Source organism: Sceloporus undulatus, chromosome 4, assembly GCF_019175285.1.
Source record: "Sceloporus undulatus isolate JIND9_A2432 ecotype Alabama chromosome 4, SceUnd_v1.1, whole genome shotgun sequence".
NCBI lineage: Eukaryota > Metazoa > Chordata > Lepidosauria > Squamata > Phrynosomatidae > Sceloporus > Sceloporus undulatus.
In genome coordinates, this window is record NC_056525.1 from 219,895,993 (window position 1) to 219,921,696 (window position 25,704).

General features: G+C 43.0%; 1 protein-coding gene across 2 annotated transcripts in view; it reads left to right on the plus strand.

Moving 5' to 3' along the window:
- SDC2 (syndecan 2) overlaps window positions 1-22,997 on the plus strand; it is a 122,806-nt gene extending 99,809 nt beyond the window's left edge. The window contains exons 2-5 of one of the 2 annotated variants that reach the window (XM_042464950.1): window positions 7,524-7,635; window positions 17,796-17,920; window positions 20,390-20,531; window positions 21,773-22,997. In XM_042464950.1, coding sequence (XP_042320884.1) covers window positions 7,524-7,635; window positions 17,796-17,920; window positions 20,390-20,531; window positions 21,773-21,936 — 543 coding nt within the window. In that variant the 3' untranslated portion in view covers window positions 21,937-22,997. Of the gene's footprint in view, window positions 1-7,523; window positions 7,636-17,795; window positions 17,939-20,389; window positions 20,532-21,772 lie in introns of both variants that reach the window. The other variant, XM_042464949.1, reaches the window with a different exon arrangement.
- Window positions 22,998-25,704: the final 2,707 nt, after the last annotated feature.

Here is a 25,704-nt window from a genome sequence, read left to right on the forward strand (position 1 = left end):
TTGGGTGTGCAACGCCAGTACCCTGGTGAGATCAAACTCTTCTACCCAAAAAAGGCTCTGAAGCTGAATGTCAAGTTCAAAAGGGGGGAAATTTAATTTAAAGGACAAAAATAAAGAGTTTTCTCCTTCCCAGCTCTAAATAAAAGATACTTTACAATTTCAGTAATCTTCCGGATGTCTTCTTTCTGGGTCTGATGTTGGTTTGCTCTCCTCACTCAATGGAGCTGGTATAGGGTCTTTCAGCTCCTGAACTCCTTTATTTTCTTGCTGATGGTAACTAATTTGGCTAAAGTACTTGGTAACTAAATTGGCTAAAGTGTAAGAAATGCCCTTTCCGGCTGTCTGGGTCTGTTTGGCACCAAAAGACAGCTCTCTGCCTGCTCACAGCAAAGACTGCTCCAAACTAAAAGCTTCCAGCTACAACAGAGCATGCTGGGAAAGGGCAAACCAAACCTGGAAATAATGCAGGGGATCCTACAGCTCCTCCCACAACTAATACAAAGAACTTTCCTACACTAAAATAACCTATGGCCTGAACCAAAATGAAAGAAAATGCAGGGGAAATTCAATCAGTCCTGGCAGGACATCACACAGCCCTACATGGAAGGCTCCTTAAGTAACTACATAGACCACATTGCCATTTTGTGTTAGTAGCAGAGATACTGAATTAGTTCATTCAGTCAGGTAGGGCATTTTAGTCCCCCCAGAGTCACATTTTCATTGAACCAGACCTACAGAGTATCCATTGTATGCCTTTTTTGACACAGAACTAGACCTGTAAGATAAGCATTTTACAACAATGTCACATGAAGAGTCATCTGAAGAGTTAAGTACAATGTCCCGAAGTTTCACAAACCTGCCATCTATAGCTTTTTCCTCCAGGCAAAAATTTTCTCAATAAATCTGTTGCATTAGTGGTGGTTACGTTGCGGGGCAGGGAAGAGAGAGGGAGAGAAAATGAGGACCACTAATAGATGTTCTGAATAAATGTTCATATGAATAGTTTTTTTTCCCCCTGGTTCTTGTTGTTTGGGTATTGTTGAATATCTTTGATTCTGCAGAAACACCACTCTGGAAATGGACATTTTTATGCTCTGCAGTATAGTGGAATTCTTAATGCAATCAGAAAATATCCTAGAGATTAGGCACTCGGTGCATGGTGAGTTCCTCCCCCATCTGTCTTGGTGAGGGATAAAGTAAAATACTTCACAATTCTCTTCCATTGCTGTTATGGTTGTGTGCCTTCAAATTGTTTCCTATGTAGGGTCGCTATATTATGAGATTATCTTGGCAAGATTTATTCAAAAAAGATTTATCATTTCTTAACTCTGAGGCTGAGGCTGTGACTTTTCCAAAGTGACCCAGTGAGCTTCCATGGCTGAGCAGGGATTTGAACCCTAATCTCCCAGAGTCCCAGGCCAACATTCAAATCACTACTCCAAACATGTCTTGCACCATGCTGGTTTCCTTTTCATGCTTTGTTAAATTTATGAAAGTTTAGATCAGCCGTCCCTACTTTGGAAGGTTCTCAGAATGCATGAAGAGCTCTCTAAGCAGTGATCTTTTCTTGCACTTGTTCTGAGTTTAGCACTGACTAGATGTTTGTCGCTTAAAATCTTTCTCATCACTCCCAAGATCATGAAATACGAACTCCAGTCTCTACCAGGTTTTCCCAAAAGAGTTAAGACTTATTTCTTCAGTTTGGGGCTTTACATACCAAGTAGTAGGCCTTACTAAATTGCTGCTTATGTGGTTTTAATGTTTTTCATTTGAATTGTACACCACCTTGTTGACTTTTTAGGAAAGCAGTACATAGAAACAGGTAAGGTAAGGTAAGGTAAGGTAGAAATCCCATTGATCTTTATTGCTTCCAATATCCCCAGTGTAAGACAGCAGAAAAGCAATTATGTTTTAACTTTGGCCCAGTAGATGGGCAGGAAGTGCCGTAACTGGGCTGAAACTAGGGTTCAGGAGCGCACAGCAACCACACGCTCTGAACCCTAGCACGTGGCAGCGGTGCCATCATGGTGGCCTCTGGTCCTCACGAGTGCCACCATGATGGGACAGCATCCACACGTCACAGATAGGAAGTGGCAACATGGCGGCACCCTTTCCTGTTTGCTTCGCTGCCAAAAAGAAGCTAATCTAGGCAGCTTCTTTTTGGCAGCGCGTCAGTGCGGCTGCTGCGGCACAGACAAGGGGGAAAGACGGGTCGCACAAGCCGCTCGTCTGTCGAGCACCTTTGTTACAATGATTCTGAGATGTAGGAGTTTTTAAACATATGTATTAGAATCTTATTTTTATTTATTTATTTAGTGCCGGGGATATAAATGATGTGCTTTACTGCCAATTCATTATGGCCAGAGCTTAAAAAGAAGTTCCATCATTGTAGATACTGATTGGTTCAGAGACTTACAGAATGGCACAGCTTTCTCAGCTTATGCACAAAACATCTTCTCCAGAGCTTGGGAAGGTGCTTTAAAAATAATTGGCTACATTTGATAAGAAGCAGGTAGTTATTTATTATTGTATCTATTTTTTTAAAAAAAACATCATTTTTGCTTCCCCATTACTCAGAAGGAATGTAAATAATTGCCTTTTTATTTACTTTTTAAAAAATAAAACATTACAAGTCACTGACTGGTTCATGTTACAGAATACAGTAAAGTAGTGAAGCCACAGAGGTCTGTAACTATAAAGCTAACTAAAACCAGTGTTGCTGCAAAAGGAACGGTGCTAGTTCTTCAAAGTTCTACTCAAATGTAATTTAGTTATGCCACAGTTCTTGCAAAAAAGAAAAGAAATTATTTACAAATAAGTAAGTACATATCTTTTCTCAAAATGGGAGGGTTTTTTATTTTTATTTTTTAGCATTGCCTGGAGGGAAAGAGCATCTGAAAGTATTAAAGATTTTGGCAGTTTACACGGGACAGAGCAAGGTGGATGTGTGTAAATTAGCTTCTACTAAAGAGTAATTTTATGTTGCATTACTCTCTGGCACTTGATATGGGAGGATGTTTCATGTTTTATATTTGTGAACACATGTGCGCACATAGGTAGATTGCGAAAGGCTCTTACGTGATTTACGTGACTTCCAATGTTTTCAGACAGCACTGAAATAGTATATATACCAGCTTTATCCAACCCGATAAGATTCCAGATACATTGGAAAACTGCAGCTCCTATTGTCTCCAGCCAGCATGGCCATTGGAGGTATTGGCTGGAAATTGTAGCAACTGTAGTGTAGTCCAACACACCTGCAATTCTCCACAACAGGGAAGGCCTGTAAAGGCTAATGGAACAGGACAGCGCTGTGTTAAAATGTCCTTTTCTGCTCCTTGTCATAACTTGAGTCACAGCCATAAGAGAACTTGGCAAGACAAACGACCCAAAAAATAAAAATAAAAATGTGTGTTGAATGGACATATCCATAAATAATATGTCTCTTCCTCTGTGACAATTAAGCAGCCTCTTTGCTGTTTTCCAAGGTAGTCTGCCTGAAATAGGATCTCTGTGTATAGTCCTCCAAAATAAGTTTGCATCTATTCTATTTCCTTGTCAGGAAAGCAGATGGATTTTGAGCACCATGAGATTAGCTGAGCCTATTTAGCCAAAGGTATCACTCATCCTCCCTCAGAGATGAGAAGTCCCCCTCTCCCCAAGTTTGGGCAAGAGTTCAGTTGTATCAAGCACCATATAAAACACATTAACAGATGCAGCTGATGTCATAAGTACCTCTATAATCTCTCTTTCTCAGGTTCATTTAGTACCAGGAAAAGCATGGGAGAGGAAGCAATGAATTTTTAATTTGATTTTTGTGGACTATTCAACCTCAGAGGACAGATTTTTCAGGCAGATGTTCTCAGCCAATGCTCTCTTCATTGTAAAATGTGGAAAGAGTACTTGATGGAACATGCTGAATCCAGAGCCAAATTCATAAGGAGAAACCACCCACTGAGGAACATTACTCCCGTAGCCTTAGAGAAGCAAAGGTATATACTGACACAGCGGGTAGGGTTCATGGTTTTATGAACCATGCATGTGGGTAATCTTAAATTGTTCATCCTAGAAATGAACTTTTATTATACCTATTCATATCCTAGCCAATATTATTTAAACCTTTTTGCACATGCTCTCAGCTCAGAGTAAAGCAAAGGTACCCCCCCCCTGAATAGATCTTGCTAAGAAAAATTGTGATAGGGTTGCCTTAGCGCCTCTAGAAGCTGGAAATGACTTGAAGGCACACAACAACAAACTAAGGAATAGGAAACTCCAAATCTTAGATTATTCTTTTTTTTAAAAAACAAGGTATTATATTATTTTACTGTTCACTAAAATTGTGTCATGAGTTTCATTGTGGCCCAAGACTAAGAAGGTAATATCTATTTGGGTCGACCTTTTTTAGTTCTTTTCTTCCCCCCCCCCCCCCCCCCCCCCAAAAAAAAATTTCAGAAATGTAATTTTACAGAAAATTCAGAGAATTCTCACATAGCTGATTCCTTTAACAGATTGGAGTCTGCTAGGGAGAGGAAATCATGACGAATATCTGATACATAAAATACTCTTACAATAAAAACATGGATCTATTTCCTCGAAAATCAATCCCATTGTGTTTAGTTGTAATTTAGTTCATTCACACTTTGGTGAGACTGCTTTTTTGATTTACAACTTCCAGAATCCCCAATGTAGGACAGCCAAGATGGCTGGAAGATTTTGTGGATTATAGTCCAGAAGAATTAATTTATTCCCCAGTAAGTAGGCATAATATTTTAACTTCATACTCTTTGTTTTTGTGCCAAGTCTGCCAGCCAAAGAAATAAGATTTAAACATAAGTACAAATGCTATGGAACTGACTGTGGCCCTGTTGGAGCAAATGGTCTTGAAGAAGAAGTACTTTCTCTCTACTTGTTTTGTCCTATTTCTTTCTATTTCATAATGGACATGAGCATATTTTAATCTTAGATATATTTTCAGGATGAATAGATGAAAGAAACATAGCTTTCTATATATATAATGCTTCTGCAACCACGTATCTGTGGCTGGAGAAGATGACTTTACCATCAGATATGGGTCTAGTATAACAAGAAAAACTATATGTTTTTAAAAAAAAAATGTTGATGAGTTAAAATAAAGTAATAACTCCCAGATGTGCAGGCTAAATTCAGCACATATTTGAGATGGAAGTAACCTGTATTTAGTGCTTAGTGGTCACTAATCTGCTGCACATCCACTAGATTTAGATTTATTCCTGCTTTTTTCTGTAACCAGACTGGATACCAATGATCATTGGCTTGTAATATGTGAAGAATTTAGGTCAGAGGATTTTGCAGCATTATACTCTAAGAATATCAATGTAAGTGAGATAATAATTGATGGATGGGTATGCAATCCTTGTCTCAGTGTGTGAGCAGAGTTGCTAAATCTCTAGTATTTTGCCTGCACTGAATGCCTAAGGCTGAAAATCTGTGCACACCTCTCTGGGTGTGAGTCCCACTGAACACAGTGACATTTTCATTAAAGTAGTTGCAGTACATTCCACTTAAAAGGCCAGGAATGTTTGGCCCTTCAGGTGTGTTGGACTTTGGCTTTGTCAGCTCTGACACCATGGCCAAGGCTGTAGGACTGGTGGAGTTGTACTCCAAAACATATGGGAGTGCAGAGTGTCTCCATAATTTCATCAGCACTTTTTTTCTTTTTTCATCATGAAGTTGATTGGACAATTGCTTGTGTGAGATAATCTTTCAGCCTAAATGCCCAACCAGATCGTATTCCAAGGTGTAATGAGTGAATGGGCCTGCCTCTTCAAGGGCTGTAACAATAGCAAATTGATAGGCTTGAGGAAATAACGATACCATCCTTCTCTATTTCAGGAGATTTGAGTAATAGCTGTTGGTGTTGTTAGTTACGTGACTGTTCATGCTACTTTTCTTTAATGAGGTGTTTGTTGGTGGAAGTGTGTGCTTTTACGTTTTAATTTGTTGCCACTTGGAGTGGGAGATTTCAAATCAGTGATTGACTACTTGCTAAGACACCTGTAATTTGGATCAGCAAACAGCTATTTTCCCAGGCAATTAGGAAGCACCTCAGTCTGTTCTGAGACAAGTTACATCTAAAACTGTACCCTGTTGTGCCTTCTATTGTACAAACCTACAACTGGAAAGGAGCACAAGAGCCATGTAGTCCAATCCTCTGACATGCAGGAATAAAGCATTCCTGAGGATGCCCATCCAGTTTCTGTTTAAAGGCCTTCAAAGAAAGAAAGCCCAGTATCTTCTCAGGCAGTCTATTCCACTGTCAAACTATACACACATTCTACCTAATATTAAGGTGGAATCTTTTTTCTTCTAATTTAAATCCATATGTTTTCATCTGTGGAGCAACAGAAAACAATCGATTGTTTACCTGACATTGCTTCATTTTATCTTTCTATTTTCTCTTCTCCAAACTGAATGTATCCTGCTCCTTAAGATATTCTTAATAAGGCCTGGTTTTCATACTAATCATCTTGATCGCCCTTTTCTGGACACATGTGGTGCCCAGAACAGAATAGGTCTGACCAGCAGGCTAGACTGGCACTACTACTCTGAACATTATACTCCTGTCGATGCAGCCTAAAATTTAATTAGCCATTTTGGCTGCCATATCACAATGTTGACACATTTAGCTTTTGTTTTATTAAGACCCCTGGAATCACATGGACTGTTATGAAGACAAATGTCACCCTTCCTATATTTTTGCATTTAATTTTTCTTGACTAAATGTAGCACCCTCCAGTTATCCTTGCTGACATTCATTTTGTAGTTTTGATCCAATTCTACAATCCAATGGGGTCATTTTGAATTCTGATTTTGATGACACTGTGTGGAGGACTATGGCGGTATTACCTTCCTCCTGAACATTTTTGAGAATACACACATACACCCATATTTTCTCTATCCGCCTATGAGCACCCACTTCCCCTCCTTCTCACTTTGTTTGTCTTATATTAGAAGGAACATGAGAGATCTCTTCCTCAGTTATAGTATCTGGTGTACTGCTACAGCTCCAAAGTATTGGTAGCCCAGGGAAATTTTATTTTCCAGGGGTAACTGATGTCTGTATAAATGGAGGGAGAGGTAGTTTTGCTGCAAAATGTTTTGTGGATATAATTTGGCTCCTATTGAGTGCATTAGTTGTAAGTCATTAAGTACAAAGGAAGAACAAACTTCCCTTGAGTCAAGGAAACCAAATTCTGACAGTATGTCTGTTACAAATACTTTAGTTATATCTTGGCTTAAGGTGTACAGACCATCCATCAGTTGTCTAATATTTCATCAAACTCACTACAACATTAGCTGAGGTGGATATATCCTCAAACCAGAGTTCCACAGTTTAAGAAGTATTTGATGTTCTATGGTTGTTTCTCAAAAGTATGTGTAAACTACATCCTTGATCTCTTTGATGAGTTATTGGGATAGAAGTGAATGTTTTGTTTGTGAAGATGAAGCAAACCACCCTTTGTGTATTTTACTTTCATTTCCAGAGAGCAGCACTCACCTCTGATAAAGACCTATATCTTGACAACAGCTCTATTGAAGAAGCATCAGGCGTCTATCCAATAGATGATGACGATTATACTTCTGGGTCAGGCTCAGGTAAGCCAATATCACACAAGAGAACATTTGTTATGGTCATATGGGATGCTTTCCCTATCGCTCTGTGGTAAAGCAAATGATTTACGTGCATCAGGTATCAGGTATAATCCATGGCACCTCGAATTAAACAGGTAGCAGGAAACACAAAGAATCTCTGCCCATGGATGGTCATATTGCTGGTCACGGTAAGAGGGGAGCCAGGCTCTGGCAAGGAAGATGAGTCCCAGGCTTCTCAACCTGAACTGAAACATGGAGGTGACCTCTCCGCATCCTCAAATTTCTGTGGTATTGACTTTTTGCTTTCCAAGTGCACATTTACTGCCTTAAGTCTTTTCTGTCCCACTCCTGCTGAGACATGGACTCTGAAACAGAGAGGGCAGGAGGAACTCAAGACTTTCCTAAAACTACCTGGACTTAACCTTCTTCTTCGCGGTCTCTGCGAATCATACAAATGGGTTTCACTGCGCCTGCGCAGTGCTGTTTGGAAACTTCTGGAATCACTGGGCAAAGTTTACTTTGCAACATATAGAAACTTTTTGGCAGTAACTCCACCCACCCGTTATAAGGCCCCTGCCTTCCCGCTCTTTCCCCAGTTCCTTTTTTCCGCCGCGTTAGCTGCTGTTGGAACTTCGCTCGTTGCTCTGTCTGTTAAGAATCACTGGCTACTTGACTTCGGACCGTTTTTGACCATTCTCTTTGCTGACCTCCCTATTGTACTTCGACCTCGGACTGTCTGACTTCGCTCTTGTATTCTCCTTTGGCTTCGTCGATCCGGAAGGATGTCCCCTCCCTTCAAAAAGTGCGACGTGTGTGGGGGCAAACTCCCGGTTCAAGACCCGCATTCGTCGTGCTTGCTTTGCTTGGGCAAGGACCATGACATGAAGGCTTGCCAGTTGTGTAGGTCCGCTTGACCTCGGCCATCGCGCAGGGTAAGGTTCATGGTGAGGGTTCCCGTCCGGCTTCCGCCCCGTCTCCAGCGACTTTACCCTTGACCCCCAAGCCCCGGGAGAGCCCTGCGAATGCCGTGTCTGCACCTCCGGCAACTACTGCACCTTCTCTTGTGGCCCGCGGCCCAGACAGGTCCAGCGCCACCAGCAAGGCTCCTCAAGTGGCCAGCGGCCCCGACAGGTCCAGTGCCACCGACAGGCCCTCAAAGCGCCCCCATAAGACTTTGGGGACCGAGGGTTCGACAGCCGCAGCCTCCCCGGCCTTGACACCATCTCACTCTGGTGCCACCTCCGGCGTCGGTACCGACCGTGACCCTTCCGTCTCTTCTCACAAGTCCAAAATGGCTAAGAAGAAGGACAAAGAGGCTAAGGAAAAAGAGGATCGTGCTTCAGCCGCTGGCACATCAAAATCCACCTCTCCTCCTAAGCCGAAGTCCTCCAAGTCCGGGACTCCTGTGATTGTAGACCTGGAGGACAACCCGTTCTTCCCTCCGGAGACACCAAGGGCTCCGAAGAGGAAGTCCAAGACCACAGATTCTGCATTGTCGGCCCCGAAGCAGAAGAGACCGCGGGAGGAGTCTTCCAAAGGAGCCTCTGCCTCCAAGGGTGTCTCTAAGCCTACCGACCATCGCACGGGCTCTAAGCACCACTCTCCGGACTGTCCAACCCCGACCGCACAACCTGCGGTCCGACCCCATATGTAGGATCATGAACAACCCTCATCAGGGAGAATTGAAGCTAGCCCAGCACCGAGCCCTCCACGATTTACTACCGCTCCCCTGGGAGACTCTGGTGATGAAGGCTCGTTGTTGAGAGGACGTCACTCCCCGACCCTGGTCCCATGCCCGCCTGCCCTGTGGCCCTCGGGTGTCGAGCCGGAAGATCCTGAGGTCTTCTATGATTCTGAGGTGGACCGGTACTACATGGAGGTCCCTCGGGACACGGCGCTGCGCAGATTTGACGACAGACGCCATCGTCAGATCCCGAAGGGCAAGGCCTCGGTACCAACTCCCAAGCCTCTAGACCCGGCAACAACTGTCTGCAGTGACCCGTCCGGACCCGAGGGCTCGTCCTTCAACATCCACTCATGACCAGCCTCGGGTGGACGATTTCACTATCCAGTCGGACACTGAATCGGACTTGGTACAGGTGCTGTCTCCAGCTTCCCAGTCTGATGATGAGCTCTCGCTCCAAGACTCTCCACAGGACATGCATCACCCGGAGCCAGCCTCCCCCACAGACGACCTGAGGACCTTTAGCGAACACATCATTAAGATGTCCAGGGCTCTGGACATCGAGTTGGCTTACCCTGAGGAGACAGCTCAGGACCCGGTAGAGCGCCGCGTACATGGCCGGATCCCAACCCCTCCGTCCATCCCTCTCCTACCGTCGCTAGAGACTATCATCAAGAGGTCTTGGGAGACTCCTGCTGCCCTGGTCAGGACCTCACGCAAGATAGAGTCACTCTACCGTGTCTCTCCTGCAAGCTGTGCCTGGCTGTCGACGCACCCTAAGCAAAATTCCGCTATTGTGGAGGGTGCCCAGATTGCCTCTACCCACAAACAGGCGACCTCTCCTGTAGACCATGAGGCCCGCAAAATTGATGGACTGGCTAAGAAGGCATATTCTGCAGCCTCGCTGGCCGTCAAGGTCATTAACTACACGGCCTGTATGGGTGCGTATGTCCAGGCTCTTATGGAGGGTGTCTCTCCTTTGGTTCCGGACATCCCAGACGACACGCAGAGGAAGCTCGTCGAGATTCGAGACAAGACGCACTCTATCGGCGGCTGGCTTATCACTGCATCCCGGAACATGGCTGACTGTGTCGGGAGGGCCATGTCAGCGTCAATGGTGCTCCGTCGACACGCCTGGCTGCGCGGCACAGACCTCACCCCAGGAGTCAAGGCGGCCATTGAAGAGATGCCCTTGGACGATTCTGGGCTCTTCAATATGGACACTGATGACCGTTTGAACCGCAAGTTCAAGATGAAGGCCACAGCCAAAAAACACGGCATGTCTTCCTCTGTGTCAACACCGTTCCGGAAGAAGCAGCGCCCATGGCAGCCTCAAGGTCAGTCCTTTCGACCTTATGGCCAAGAACGCCAATACCAACACCAGGGCTCCCAACGTTCCAGGTACTCTTCCCAATCGTCGTCCTCTTCTGGCAGGCGAGGCGGCCCTCCCCGGTACCGAAAGCCCCGCAGGCAGGACACCGAACAGTCCAAGAAGAGATCTTGAAATCTCCCTGCGCGATTCGTCCCAGCTCTTTTCTTTCTGAACATCCTCCAGCCTTTTTATAACACCTGGGCTTCCATCACGACGGACTCGTGGGCGCTTAACATCGTCCGTAGGGGTTATGCCTTCGAGTTCCAGGAGCTCCCTCCAACCGGAGCCTTCATGTCCACTCACCCCTTGGACACCCTTCTCAACGAAGTGCACACCTTGCTAGACAAGGGGGCAATCTCCCCCCTACCGCCCGATCAACATTTTAGGTCTTTTTTCTCCAGGTACTTCACGGTACCGAAGGCTGATGGGGGCATCAGGCCTATCTTGGACTTGAGAGGGTTCAACCTCTTCCTTGAATACTGTCGGTTCCGGATGGTAACCTTGGCTTCTATTCTGCCACTTCTCCACCAGGGCCTGTGGTTCGCGACCGTCGACCTGAAGGACGCATACTTCCACATCAGAATTCGGGAGTCCCACCGGAGATTCCTCGCCTTCGCCGTCGGCTCTGCCGCTTACCACTACAACGTACTCCCCTTTGGCCTTGCCACGGCTCCGAGGGTCTTCACGAAGTGCATGGCACCAGTGGTAGCATACCTTCATCAAAAGGGCTACAGAGTCTTCCCTTACCTGGCCGACTGGCTGTTTGTCGCCGACTCACAGCAGGAGCTCCAAGAGGCAGTCTTATTCGCCTTGCACCTTTTGGATTCCCTCGGACTGGTCGTCAACGAGGAGAAGTCCCACTTCACCCCGACCAGACAGGCCAAGTTCATCGGAGCCATCCTCGACTCCGAAAGATGCTCCGCCTTTCTCCCTCCAGACCGTTTCCAGGCGTTGGTGACATCTCTGAGATCTTGCATCTCCCACAGAAGAGTGAGGGCCAGGGACGTCCAAGTGGCTCTGGGCCACATGGCTTCAACAACGTTCGTGACACCGTGGGCAAGACTTCGCCTCCGTCCGTTCCAGTCCTGGTTCCTCTCAGTCTTCTCTCCGATGGAAGATCCTCCGTCCAAGTGGCTCACGGTACCGAGACCGGTGGCCGCTTCACTAAGATGGTGGCTGGACGACCGCAACGTCTGCATCGGGATGCCCTTCCATCAACCTCAGCCTCAATTGACCTTGACAACCGATGCCTCTCTGGAAGGCTGGGGCGCCCACCTGCTCGACCTTGTGGTCAAGGACAAGTGGTCGGCCCAAGACAAGCTCCTCCACATCAATGCCCTGGAGATGCTCGCAGTCGAAAAGGCTTTGAGGGCATTCGAATCCGCTGTCGCAGGCAAGGTGGTCCTCCTGAGGACGGACAACACCTCCGTGATGTATTACATCAACAAGCAGGGAGGCACCAGATCCAAGACCCTGCTCGAGATGACTCTTTGCATTTGGGACTGGTGCATCCAGAGACAGGTGCTCCTCCAGGCGATTCACCTTCCAGGAGAGGACAACGAGTTGGCGGACCACCTAAGCAGATCCCCTTCGGTGTGCCACGAGTGGAGGCTCCATCCGGAGACGGTCAGCGACCTGTTCGATCGGTGGGGAACGCCCCAGCTCGACCTCTTCGCGACCGAATGGAACAGCCACTGTCCCCAGTTCTGCTCCAGGAGGCGAATAGACGGATCCCTCGGAGACGCGTTTGCCTTCAGGAGGACGGGAGAGCTACTCTACGCCTTCCCTCTCATCATCAGGGTGGTGTCCAAGATGACGACGGACCGATCGGATGCGATCCTGATCACGCCGTGGTGGCCGAGGCAGCCCTGGTTCGCATCCCTCCTCCACCTCTCCAAGAAATGCTTCCTCCACCTCGACTTCCGTCCCGACCTGCTGTCGATCCAGGACGGCCAGATCCTGCACCTGGACATCGGGAGCCTGCCGTTGGCGGCCTGGAGGATACAGCCCTAACCGCCCTGCCGGAGGCGGTGAGGACGGTGATCCTGGCTGCAAGAAAACCTTCCACCCAGCGGTCCTACACCCTGAAATGGAGGAGGTTTAGCCTCTTCCTTGACCGAAAGGGCTTGTCTCCAGCTCAAGTTTCCACTTCAGTGGTGCTGGAGTTTTTGATGGCGCTTTTGGATGAGGGGCTCTGCCTCGCATCCATCAAGTGCTATCTATCTGCCATTTGTGCCAAGTACCAATTCAGGGGGAGGGCTTCCTTCTTCAGGGATCCCTTGGTGAAAGGGTTCCTTAAGGGATGTGCAAACTTGCATCCTCCTGTGTCGGTACCGGCGCCGGCTTGGAGCTTGGAGGCGGTACTGTCCGCGCTCCAGTCCAAGCCCTTTGAACCGATGGCCACAGCGGACTTGAGACTACTGACTTGGAAAACCGCTTTTCTTGTGGCCATCACCTCTGCCCGCTGTGCGGGCGAACTCTGTGCCTTGCGAAGGGACCAGCCCTTCCTGAGGTTTCACAAAGACAAGGTAGTCCTTCAGACAGACATTACCTTTTTGCCTAAGGTTGTGTCTGCTTTCCACATGTGTCAGGACATTGTGTTGCCTACCTTCACTTCCAATCCGACTTCGGATGCGGAACGAAGCCTGCACTCTCTTGATGTCAGGAGAGCGCTGGCGTTTTACCTGGACAGAACTGCTGCCTCCAGTCGGTCCGAGAGACTTTTCCAATGCTACTCGGAACCGAAGAAGGGGTTGCCCGTGTCTGCGCAGAGGTTTTCCAAATGGGTGGCCGGTACCATCCACCTCTGCTATGAACTGTTGGGCAAGCCTCTGCCTGGCAGGGTTCGGTCCCACTCCACGAGAGCAGTGTCAGCATCCTCTGCATTCCTGTCGGGGATTCCCTTGGAGGATGTCTGCAAGGCTGCTGTCTGGTCCCAACCTCTGACTTTTATTAAGCATTATAGGTTGGACACCAGAACCATTCGAGACGCAGCTTTTGGGAGGGCTGTGTTGGTTTCAGGGTTGCATTGATTGCACTACTGATGGTTTGTGTTTCAGCATTTATGTACATATGTCACTGTTTACATTCTGTTGAATGTTGGTTTGCACAATCTCAATGGGACTGGTCTTGCACAACCCTTTGTCCCTTTCTCAGGTTTGGCAATGTTATTGCTCTGTTTGGTTTGTGCATGAACAAAAAGACTGACTCTTTTTAGGGTTCAAGGTGTTTATTGTTACAATAAATATACCCTTGGTTTACCATAGCTTTGGTTTCAGGACACTCCCTCCGCCGCTTACCTAAGCTTGTCAGTCTAAACCCATTTGTATGATTCGCAGAGACCACAAAGAAGAAGGACAGGATGCTTACCTGTAACAGTATTTCTTCGAGTGGTCATCTGCGAATACATACAAATCCCACCCGTCCATCCCCTCAGTGTCCTACTCTTATTGGCTCTTTCCATCGCCTGCTTGGCGGAAAAATTGCGGAACTGGGGAAAAGAGCGGGAAGGCAGGGGCCTTATAACGGGTGGGCGGAGTTACCGCCAAAAAGTTTCTATATGTTGCAAAGTAAACTTTGCCCAGTGATTCCAGAAGTTTCCGAACAGCACTGCGCAGGCGCAGTGAAACCCATTTCTATGTATTCTCAGATGACCACTCGAAGAAATACTGTTACAGGTAAGCAACCTGTCCTTCCCAGAAATGATCTGGCAAAAGTGGACCACCAAGACCTGTATGAATGTGAGCCTCTTCAAGCATTACCACACCGAAATGCACTAAATAATCAAGCATGGGGAAATATGAAGGCAGTGAGTGTCATTGAGCCCTCCCAGGAATAATAAAGGCTGCCTGCAGTCTCTACTGTGCATACTTACTTGGGAGTGACCTACACTGAACACATGGAGAACACTTCTAAGTACACATTATGCTTATAAAAGTCTTCATATTTAAGGATGTTTCAATGGCAATGGGTGGAAGGAGTAAATCACTCTCTCCCTGCAAGAAAATGAATAACAGCCTGCCTGCCAACTGGACATGGGAAGCAGTGCTGTGTGGTCTTCCTTTGTACTCAAAGAATTCCCCAAGCCACTGGTGTGAATTGTGACCTAGAACCAACAGGAGTGTTTTATTCATTTCTAGTGATTAAATAATATTTTAAAAGTTTTTGATTATTTAGTATCTTTGAGGAGGAAGACGTCCAAAAACATTTTTTTGTTAAAAAAAATTTGAACTCTAGTTATGGTGATAACTCATTTGCAGTTGGCCAGTAAGGCTGTCATAAATGTGTTGATCCCTGCATTTGCCTGAGACGCTAGAGAGCTACTTTCTCTCTCAGAGACCTGTCAGAGTCAATAATATTGGAATAGATGACAGATTGTCTGATCTGGTCCAAATAAACTTCTTGTTTATCTTACATGGATCTTCACAGTCTTTTTTATGCACCCAGATCAGTTGGTAGATGTTGGTACTATTAACAAGTACAGTACTGTATATGATAATTTAGAATGCTAAATCTTTGACGAAGCAATGGTGCTATTTACCTAAGATGCTTGGAACATTTTGTTTCTAAAAAGGAGGGTCAGTCTCAATTTATCGGGACGAGCTTGGTGAAGCATTTGATTTAAGTAAAACAAGGAAATCTTACTTTTTTTGGACTACAATTTCCAGAGTGGCCCACCTGTGACCACTCTGTGTGGGGACTGCTATGTGTTATAGTAGAAGAAACTAACTTTTTGGATTCAGTTGCATGGAGCTAACAGAGGCATAGGGTAAAATCAAGCTATGACTGTGGTTCTATTTGATTCTACTTCATAAATTTATCAGGAGTGAGAATACAGAACCTAATTTCAGTCTGATTTTTCATATAGAAAATGTGATGGCCTGAATTAGGAAGGGCTGGTTAAGTATACAAAATACACCCTTCTAATTGTGAAATTTCATGTGCTTTCCTCTAAGATAGTATCCCTGTGCTTTCTTGAAAGTTCCTATTTAAGTAATTGTTTTGCGTATTTGATGGAGTCAAGACATCTATTTTTAAACTATGATATTCTGCATTTACTAACTACATTGGGATGGGACAGAATGGGGGTTTAGTGTTGAACTAACCTTTAACTGTGCAGATTTATATTTAATAAGTGTTCATACCAGCCTATGTGCTGTGCAACCATTTCCGTGCACCTAAGGAATGGAAAATTAAACTTAGAAAGTCATATACTGCCATCAAAACTAATGGGAATGAAATTGTTTATGTAAACAAAAGAAATAAAGTGAATGATTAGATTTCATTGCAAAGCAGTCACTTCATAATCAGATAACTGATAGCTGTCCATTCCTTTATAGAGCTAAATAAATTCCAAAGAACACTGATTAGCCAGCACCTGAATAAGTCATAGCCAGTTATCACAAAACATCAGATTACATGCTTAAATTATTTTCAGACTACTCTGCAGAACCAGAAAATTTATTTTTTTAGACTACTATGCCTACAATTTCCCACCTACCATAACATTACCAGCCATACTAGCTGGAGTAATCCAGGAGTTTTAATCCAAAAAGTAACTTTCCCAAGTCCTGTTCTGAAGTTTAGCTAGCGAGGAATGTGGGTACTCCTTCTGAGATGTTTACTGCTCCCAAATGAAATTTTCCTTCAGTCCCCAAATTTGTAGCATTGCAAAGAGTGAGACGCTGAAAACCATTCACAAGTCAAATGTGTTTGCATTCCCTTGGTACTGTTGCCTACTCCTTTTACTTCAGATGCCTAACCTGTATTTCTAAATGCTAAGCTGATGTTTTAAATTGCCACAGTGCAAGAACTCTGGGGACTTAATGAAAATATCATTAGGGGTTACAATTCTTATTTGGGAAGACAATACCCTGTTCCCCCTCCCACAACCATGCCACGCTACTGTATGTGTTTTGTTTTTCATATGCTTGAATGCTTCCCTGTCAAAATAAATCTGTGTAGGTGGAAACCTAACATAGTTGGAAAAAGAGCTAAAGCCTTCCGGGTGATCTCAGCAGTTGTCTAACATGGTGAATCTGCTACATGATAGCTGGGTCAGGGGAGAGGAAGAGATATTTTGGGAATGGGGTGTGAAAAATTAAGGCCTAGCATGTTAAGAGCTATTTTAATCCTCCTGTGAGTTTTTAAAAGCTAATTTTCTTCTAATATTTACATTTTTGTACTACAGAAATGTATATTTTTGAATATTTAATATATTTGAATGTTTTTGAAAGTAAATATTGAATGTTTACTTTGAAGGATTGCAAAAAGCTAATTCTTTAGACTACAGATTCCATAATCCCCCAGCTATCATAGCCAGCCAGTGTTCTTAAAGGCTGTCTAAGCAGGCTTAAGAGAACCATCTGTGATCATTACATCTAATGGAGAGAGATGGGTGTTTTGATTAATTCAGTAGATTTATCTGAAATTTTAAGGTTCCTTTTTTTCATATATACTCTCTGACTTGTTAATCTTGAGGCAAAGCATAAGTGAAGAAATCTATCTGATCACCTCTTTTCCTGTAGTTTGAACCCATTGCTCTATGTCCTAATCTCTGGAGCAGCAGAAAACAAACTTGCTCCATTGTCAATGTGACATCCTTTCACATATTTAAACATGGTTATCATGTCACCCCTTAACCTTATCTTCTCCGGGCTAAACATACTCAGCTCCCTAAGCAACTCATTACTTAGAAAGGTTTGCCACGACTACTTAGCCTCTAGTTTTTGGGAAGATGGTTCTGTTCCAGGAGTCTTGTAAGGTGATATATCTGGTTGTTAGGTAGGTCTGGTTTGATCTTCAGCCATAAGGCTCAGAGAACCTTTGGTGGTGTTTTTATTTCTCATCCTCAAGTATGTTGGGAGCTGTTCTATGGGTAAAGCAAGGTGGGAAATGTGAGTTCCTGTAACTTCTTGGAAGAATGTGCATGATTTTTTTTAGTAAGTAAACATTATTGGTGATTCTGTTTCCACATTTTAATAATTTTTATTGTTACCCTTTGTTGTGAGCAGCATTGAGAGTGGTACACAGATTTTGGAAATAAAGCAGATGAGCAAATTTGTACAGATGCATTTTTTTTTTGCTGATGTTCTTCATCACCTTCAGGAGATGAAGAGGAAGGAGATAACACAATGATAGACTCAACATCTAGAATGCCTCCAGAGCGTCCAGTGATTCCAGCTAGTGATGCCCCTAGGACTGAGCGAACTACACTGAAAACTCAGACCAAGGTACCTGCACAAACAAAGGTGTGTACAGGAGGAGGTAGTGGTGACTTGCTTCTCTAAAATTGTAGTATTACAATATAACCTTAGATGCCATTTCCTATATGCTTTAAGAGGATTTACTAGATTTAGTGCAAAGCTGTGGATTAACCATAAAGACAACTCTATTTGATATTTACAGCAGTCTATTAAGAGAAACGGGTGCTTTCTGCACTGGCATTTGGGACGTCCAGAGGACGTCCCATTTTAAAAAAGGGGCGTCTCTTATAGACGCCCCTGGGCCTAGTACGGACTCTGTCCGTACAAGATGGCGCCGGCCCTTCTACATGGCCGGCGCCATCTTTGCGTATCGGACGCTGAGCATCCGTATGCGTTGCGTCGCTTGTGACGTAGCGAGTGCGCCCCTGGCGCCTCGCTACGTCGCAAACGCGACGGAAAAAGAAGCTCCATTTTGGAGCTTCTTTTTCGGTCCGCGCGGGAGTCGGGCCGTGTGAAGGCTCCGGCTCCCCCGTGGACCTACTGGCGGCGGCAGCAGAGCGCCGCAAAGCGGAGGTATGTACCCCGCCATAGAGTTTGAGTCTCCTGTTTTAAAACTAGCCTACACCTGTATTTGGAAATGTATCAAACAATATTTTCTTTGAGTTCAAAGTCAGCATCTAGAATTTCAAGTAGTGTGTTTGTTTCCTAGTTTTTCTATGTATATTCTGAGGAGTTTGTTTTCCAGGACAAAAGTTTTAGGGAAGCAATGGGGAATATATAGGTTTCAATTCAACAAGTCTTTTCTTGAACAGGGATCCTGCATTCATTTGGAAGGGTAGTTAGGATCAGCTTTTTCTAGCCAAGAATCCTTAAGCTGACAAATTATAAAATGTTGTGATGCCCAGTTTAAAATGCCTGCAGGTGGAAGGGGGAGCTACATGTGTGGTTGCACATTAATTCCAAATGTGGTTTTGATTCCACTCTGCTATGTTATGGTGAGGAAAATCCTGAGCTTTCAAGGGAGAGGCAGGAGAAGGAGGTACTTAAACCTTACACCACTTGCTGTTTTTCCTCTTAACTCAAGTGTGGGAATTATATGATGTTCCTGGGTTGTAACTGGCAACATTCCTCTTCACTGGCTATTCTGGATATGGATGCTGGGAGTTGTGGTTCAACAACATCTGGAGGGTTGCACAGTGCCTAACCCTTGCTTAACAGGATATGATTGTTTGCAACTGTCCTCAACCCAGTCATACACCAAGCTCTAGCACTGTGGTGTTTTGAGGAGCATTCCCCCTCCCAGGAGTGCTCCAGCAGCCATTTTCTTAAGAAGGAAAATTCCCAGTTGAAAAAGAGGCATGCTGAGCACCCCTGGGAGCAGGGATGGACCCGGGTGGCAGATCCAGTGGCAAAATCCTTGTGATAATATCAGGATGCCGCCCAATTTAAAATTTAAGCTGGGGGAGGTAAGTTGCTTTAATAAGCAATGTGATAAGGTTTTTTTTCTGTGGTGATGATGGCCAGGAAAGAAACCTTTCTTTTCTGCTCCAATTGCATCCAGTTTTGGGCAGGGGAAGATTTGAAGGAGGTTACTACTGAGGAGCCTACTTTCCATCATATCTGAGGGGGGTTTGGTGGGCAGGGCACGACCAAAAATATCAACACAGCTCAGTTTAAAGCTCTTAAGCCTTGGGAGAGGCATTTCAACTTTTTAGAATAAAGGGAAATAAAACTGCAAAAGCTGAGAAAACCACCAAATAATGGTGAGAGGAAAGGAAGGCTGGGTTCAGACCCAAATGTTCCATACCTCTTGCCCACAAAGACTGACAGTGGCTCTGTAGTTTCAGCCAGGAGTTCTTTTCCTGCTCTACCAAGTATATGCCAGAGATTGGACTTGGGGCCATTTGAATACAAACCATGTGGTTTATCATTAAATTATGCATCTTTTGGTAAAAACAAAACAAAAATAGAACTAAATTTCAAGATAAAATGTAGGATCAATACAATGAACAGTAATAAATATAAGCAATTTTCTTTTTATGTCACACAAATAAAATAAACTATATAACAGGTTGAATTGTAATTTGAAAGCTGGTGTGGTGTATTGATTTGAGCATTAGACTAGGACCTGTAGATCAGGGTTCAAATCCCTGTTCAGCCATGGACACCCACTGAGCGACCTTGGGTAAGACACATGCTATCAGTCTCAAATTGCTTCTGAAAAAATTTTGCCAAGAAAACTCTGAAAGGTTCACTTCAGGATTGTTGTAAGTCGGAAACAAATTGAAGGCACACAACAATAACAACAATCTGAAAGAGGCTTGGGGGCTTCCAGTAGCAGGGTTGAGGAGAGAATTGTGCAGGGTTTAAGTACAGAAACTGAATTATAGAATTTAAAGTGAGAATGTTAATTTTTATGATTTAGCACTTCCGTAATTGCTGCTGCTGTTGTCATTTTTGACTTGGTGCCATGTTTTATTTTATGTTGTGCTGTAGTCACCTGAAGAGATTGATAAGAAGAAAATACTTAAGCCAGATGCTGAAAATAAAAACGATAAAAATGAACCAGGTGAAGATGCTGATGTTTTCACTCAAAAACACTCAGAAAACCTTTTTCAGAGAACAGAAGTATTGGCAGGTGAGTGCCAGAGAGGAGGTGTTTTAGTGCCCTACAGTCATTTTTTGGAGAATCCACACAGAACTGAACCAACAATGTGATATTCTACAGCGTTGTCACCTGAAAATGTGAAAAGAATGTCCTTAAGATTCAGCCACTTACTATATACAGTACAGTTAAAAAAAAACACACACACAAGCAGCTAAGACAAAATTGTCCTCACAGATCTGTTGTTTGTTGCTAGTACATTTTAATCCCTGCAATGTACAAAAAAGGGATAGAAGTGTTCACAATTAGGTGAACCACAGAATCATAAAATTTTTGGAAGGGACCACAGGGATTATTAAGATGGTTGATAATTTTGGTTGCTCTTCTTTGGACATGCCAATATCCTTCTTGAACTGTGGTGCCCAGAATTGCACACAGTATTCCAGGTGAAGTGTGACCAAAGCAGAATAAAGTGGCATGATTCTGAGAAACAGAAGTAATACATTCTAGTTAACAGTAGGTTGGGAGGACAGTGGCATTCTTAGTAGGTTCAGGAAACAGGAAATGTGCATTAAACTGTACCACCCTAACCATATTGCAAATATGGGAATTTCTAATAGGACAGAAAACATCCCACAATTCGGTTTGTGATTATTATTTTTATTCCAGTGGATAAGAATTAAACTAACTCTTCCCTCCCCAGCCTTTTCATATGAAGCTCAGAATATTATGCATTCTACTGTGAGTCTGTCCCCTTTTTATTATCCTTTTCCCTTCAGTGCCCAGCTTTCCTTTCCTTCAGTCTTAATAATATTAACATCAGGACATTCTACTTCAAGGATAATATGAGGAAAAAAATGAAAGTTTTCACCTGTGAGAGATGGCTGCCAGGAGGTGAATCCCAAGCATAGGATTCAAAGACTCATTTCATTCTACATCTAGTTTGACCCTAAAGGATGCAATTCAAAGCTTATGTTCCAGGGAATAAATCCTTTTTAACTCAGTGGTACCTAACTTCTAAGTAAAGGCATTTCAGGAGTGAGCTGTCAAACCTTCAAGAAAATCTAATAGCAACTCTTCAAAAACTCTGGATTTTTAAAATGTTATTTATTGTCCAGAATTGCTCTTAAGAACAGCTAGTTGTGTTATGAGCATCATCTACATTTTCAAATTATGCAGTTGTTATGTTGTTCCCTTTCTTGTGAGGAACAAATTAGAGACTATGAACCATCCTTTGGCATTCCTGATGAACTTTTGCTCTCTTTCTTCTGCAGCTGTTATCGCTGGTGGAGTTATTGGCTTTCTCTTTGCAATCTTCCTTATCTTGCTTTTGGTATATCGCATGAGGAAGAAGGATGAAGGCAGCTACGACCTCGGGGAACGTAAGCCATCGAGTGCTGCCTATCAGAAGGCACCTACTAAAGAGTTTTATGCATAAAACTCTCAACTTAGTGTCTCTGTTTAAGAGATCACTGAACTTTTAAAATAAAGCTTTTTTGCATAGAATAATGAAGAACTTTTTTTTCATTAAAGAGCCTTTATGGCACCTTTATGATAAAAAAAATCCCATTGTATTTAAAACTTTTCATGTATTCCTTTAAAGAAAATGTAAAGTAAAATCTTAGCATTTTGCAGTGTTCTGTGAATAACAGTGGCAACCCGTTATTTTATATAGCCATTGATGTTCACTGAATCATTTTAAAACTTTATGCATAAATGAAAATGATTGTTTTATCCTATGGTTCAATGAAAGTTGTTTAATTTTTGTCAGCATGTCTGAATGATCTTACAAGTTAGTTTTTCTTTCATTAATTTATCTGTTTCCAAAAATAAAACGAAATGCCTTTTTGTAGTTGTCATGGTGCAATTTGTCTTCAGATAACTCAAATAATGGTAACTCTTAGTGTAAATGTATTTTTTCAGCTATGTAAACTTTAACTTCCACTTTGTATAAATTTTACTGTCAGAAAATCCATTTTACACCTTGCTTTGTTTCTCAGTGTTCCTGTAGCTTCATTGAAACTTACAGCAGCAAATTAATGTGTAAAATTGGACTATTACTGCAAATGATGTAGTCGTACCCTTACAAAACAGATCTTCTTTATGAGAGATTTTGCAGTAAGCTACTGACAGGTCTACACAAACCCAAAGACTCTTAACAGTATTCCAATAAATTCCTGCAAATTTCTGTGGCCACTGTTCATTAATTTCTTGCAATTTGAAGGTACGAGTAGGAATTTTAAAAGAGTTTTTTTTTTTGTTCTTAAAAATGCATTTAAGTTGTAAACGTCTTTTAAAGCCTTTGAAGTGCCTATGATTCTATGTAACTTGTTGCAAACTGGTGTTAATGAGTATATAACAGTTAAAAAAAGAAAATGTTGGTATTTTATAAGCACAGAAAATTCTAATGGTAACTTTTGTAGTCTTACATGGATAGACATAAACTGTAATTTGGGAACATAAACACTACTGAATAAATCATGTGGCCTAATAATGAAATACGTTATTGTGGATTTTTGGGGGGTCCTATTTTATGTAATGATGACTTGGTGTATAATGTTAAAAATTGCCTCATTACACGATGAAAGGGTTTTTCTGGAAATAAAAGCCCCAAAGGTTGCTAAAAACAGTTTTACAGAAGAAGTAGCAGAAGTGCCTTGTTAAAATGGAAACATACTTACAATTGTTAAATCTTTTCAGTGCTAAAGAAACTTTTAAATACTATTCATTATGTGCAATGTCTGTAGCGGTCCAATTCAGATGAATATATTCTCCATGTGTTTTAATGATTTCCCCCCTTACTCAACCATTGAAATGAACAACAGGGAAATGTCAAGTAACTTAACGTAAAGTGGCAAATTGATTCAGTGCCAATAAATCTCTGCGATGAGAATTAGAAATAGCTAAAACTTGGCCAAAACTAGACACTGGGTGGCCACCATATGTTGCAGAAATCCTGGCTTTATATATATTTAATAAAAGGTTGTGAGAGAACACAAAAGCAACAAATGGAAGGTGTGATGTTTAACCCTTCCTTTGTTGCAAAAATTGGCCTGTAAACAACTTTGCAACAAAGGAGGAGGAGGAGGAGGAGGTAGATTAATACCCCTCCTTGTCTGTTGCTTCTCCCCATTCTTGCAGCCTCATGCATTTTTCTGAGGAAGAAGCTGCAACTTAGGCTTCCCAAACAGGTGATGTACTCTGAATAATTAGCTCTGGCCTTACACATGCCAACCACAAATTCTGTGCTGAACACAACATTACAGTTTTGTACAGCAAGATGGGTATCTCCAGATGCTTTTGGACCATAATCCTCACTTTGGGTCATGGTATAGATTTATAGGAGTTGCAATCCCAATCACATCTGGAGGGCTACACATTCACCATCCCTGCTTTATTATTCTCTCTAAGATAGACATGCAAAAGGCATATGAAAGAGCATGGAGAAAGTGAAGCAAGGATGGAGTAGAACAGAGTGGGGGATCCACTACATGTTCATGACTTTCTGCATTCCAAGGCATTGCATATGCTATCTGGCGCTGATGGAAACTGGAGTCTAATAACATCTGGAAAGCCACAGGTTTTCCATCCCTAAGGCAGAAACAAAATGAACTTACAATGCAAGGTACAGAACAGCTATAGAAAATAGTGCCTCGGGGGTTTCTGAAACAAATTGTATTTAAAGATGATGGCAACAGGCAGCTGATTCTCTGGAAGGCAGAAGCAGAATAACAGAGGCAAGTTGAACTTATAGTAGTTCAGCTTTTTTAGAAGTGTCCCTTCACATTTTTCACACAGTTGTTTCTTCAAAGGGCTGGATCCAGACTTACCTAAGTTTTATTATTAGACTCAGCTAACTTGACTTAGTAAGTCAACAGTTATATAAATTCCATTAGTTCAGTATGGGTCTACTCTAGTCATGCTAACAATGTAGGATTAAAAGGTTTTGTCTTCCTTAACACAGATTAACTAAAATAAATGAGACATAATATTAGCATTACTAGCATGTTCCATTGATTTCAATGGATCCACTCTCAGTGTGACATTATCTGGATCCAACCCATAGTTTCCAACCAACAGTTTACTACAGGGGAGGAGAACCTTCAGATTACCATCATATCACTGTCAGACTGGTTAGGGGCTAATGGGTAATGGACTTCAACATCTGGAGGGCCACAGGTTCTTCAGTTGTTGCATAGCAGATACTCAAATGACAAGACCTCATAATTTCAGCAGACTAGAAATAAATAGTTTCTTAAAAGAGACCAAAAGGCAAATTGGATAGTTAACTGAACTACATAGTATACTACTTCTGATTTGGCACAAGCTTAAAACGGCACTCAGAAATCCTTTATAGCCAAAATGTAATAAAGTTAAGCTTACAAAAGAACAGCTGCTTGGAATAATGACTGCACTAAGACATAAAATTCTGGCAAAAAGCCCTTTGTTGCTGCAGTTGTAAAGCACACCATGGGTTTAAAATGCCAAAGTAAAGTCTACTGGACCCAAGGACAGTATATCATATGTATATAGTCTGATGTCAAGTCTTCCAGATCATTTATAGTAGAGTAGATCTCTTAAAGGTGGAGCTATTCATTTTAGTTAGCTGACAAATATTTAAATGGAAAGATGACACATTTTCTCAATGGTCGGAAGGAAATTGTTTAGGTAATGTAAACGTGTTGAATCAGCCATCAGCCCTGGCCAGCATAACCAATGGGGAGGCATGATAGGAGATGCAGTCCAACAGTGTATAGAGAGCTTTAGGTTACTCTGTCTTAAATATTGCAAATAATACAATATCCTTTTCTCCATATGTAACTATTTCATATTCACAATCACTACTTTGTCACAATTTTAACACTGTTGCCATGATCTTAACTTTCCCCCCAAACCTATTTTACTGGCTGCATTGGGAGAAGGAGACCCATGACTGGAACACATGTGAATAATGTTTACACCAGATTTGGGAGGATCAGGCCAGGAAAGATTACAAAGGGCTGGAGTAGGCAGGCAGGAAAAAATGCCTTGATTCTGCTTTTTCCAAAAGCAGTTTAAACCCCTGCTGTCTGCATGGCCTACTCCCAAGGCAAGCCGAATACTGACAGGCAGACCACATGACACCAAGCTGCCTGGTAATTTTTATATATCTCATCCCAGAGCCCCCTGTGATAGTGTTGCCTTAGGGTCACCATAAATCAGAAGC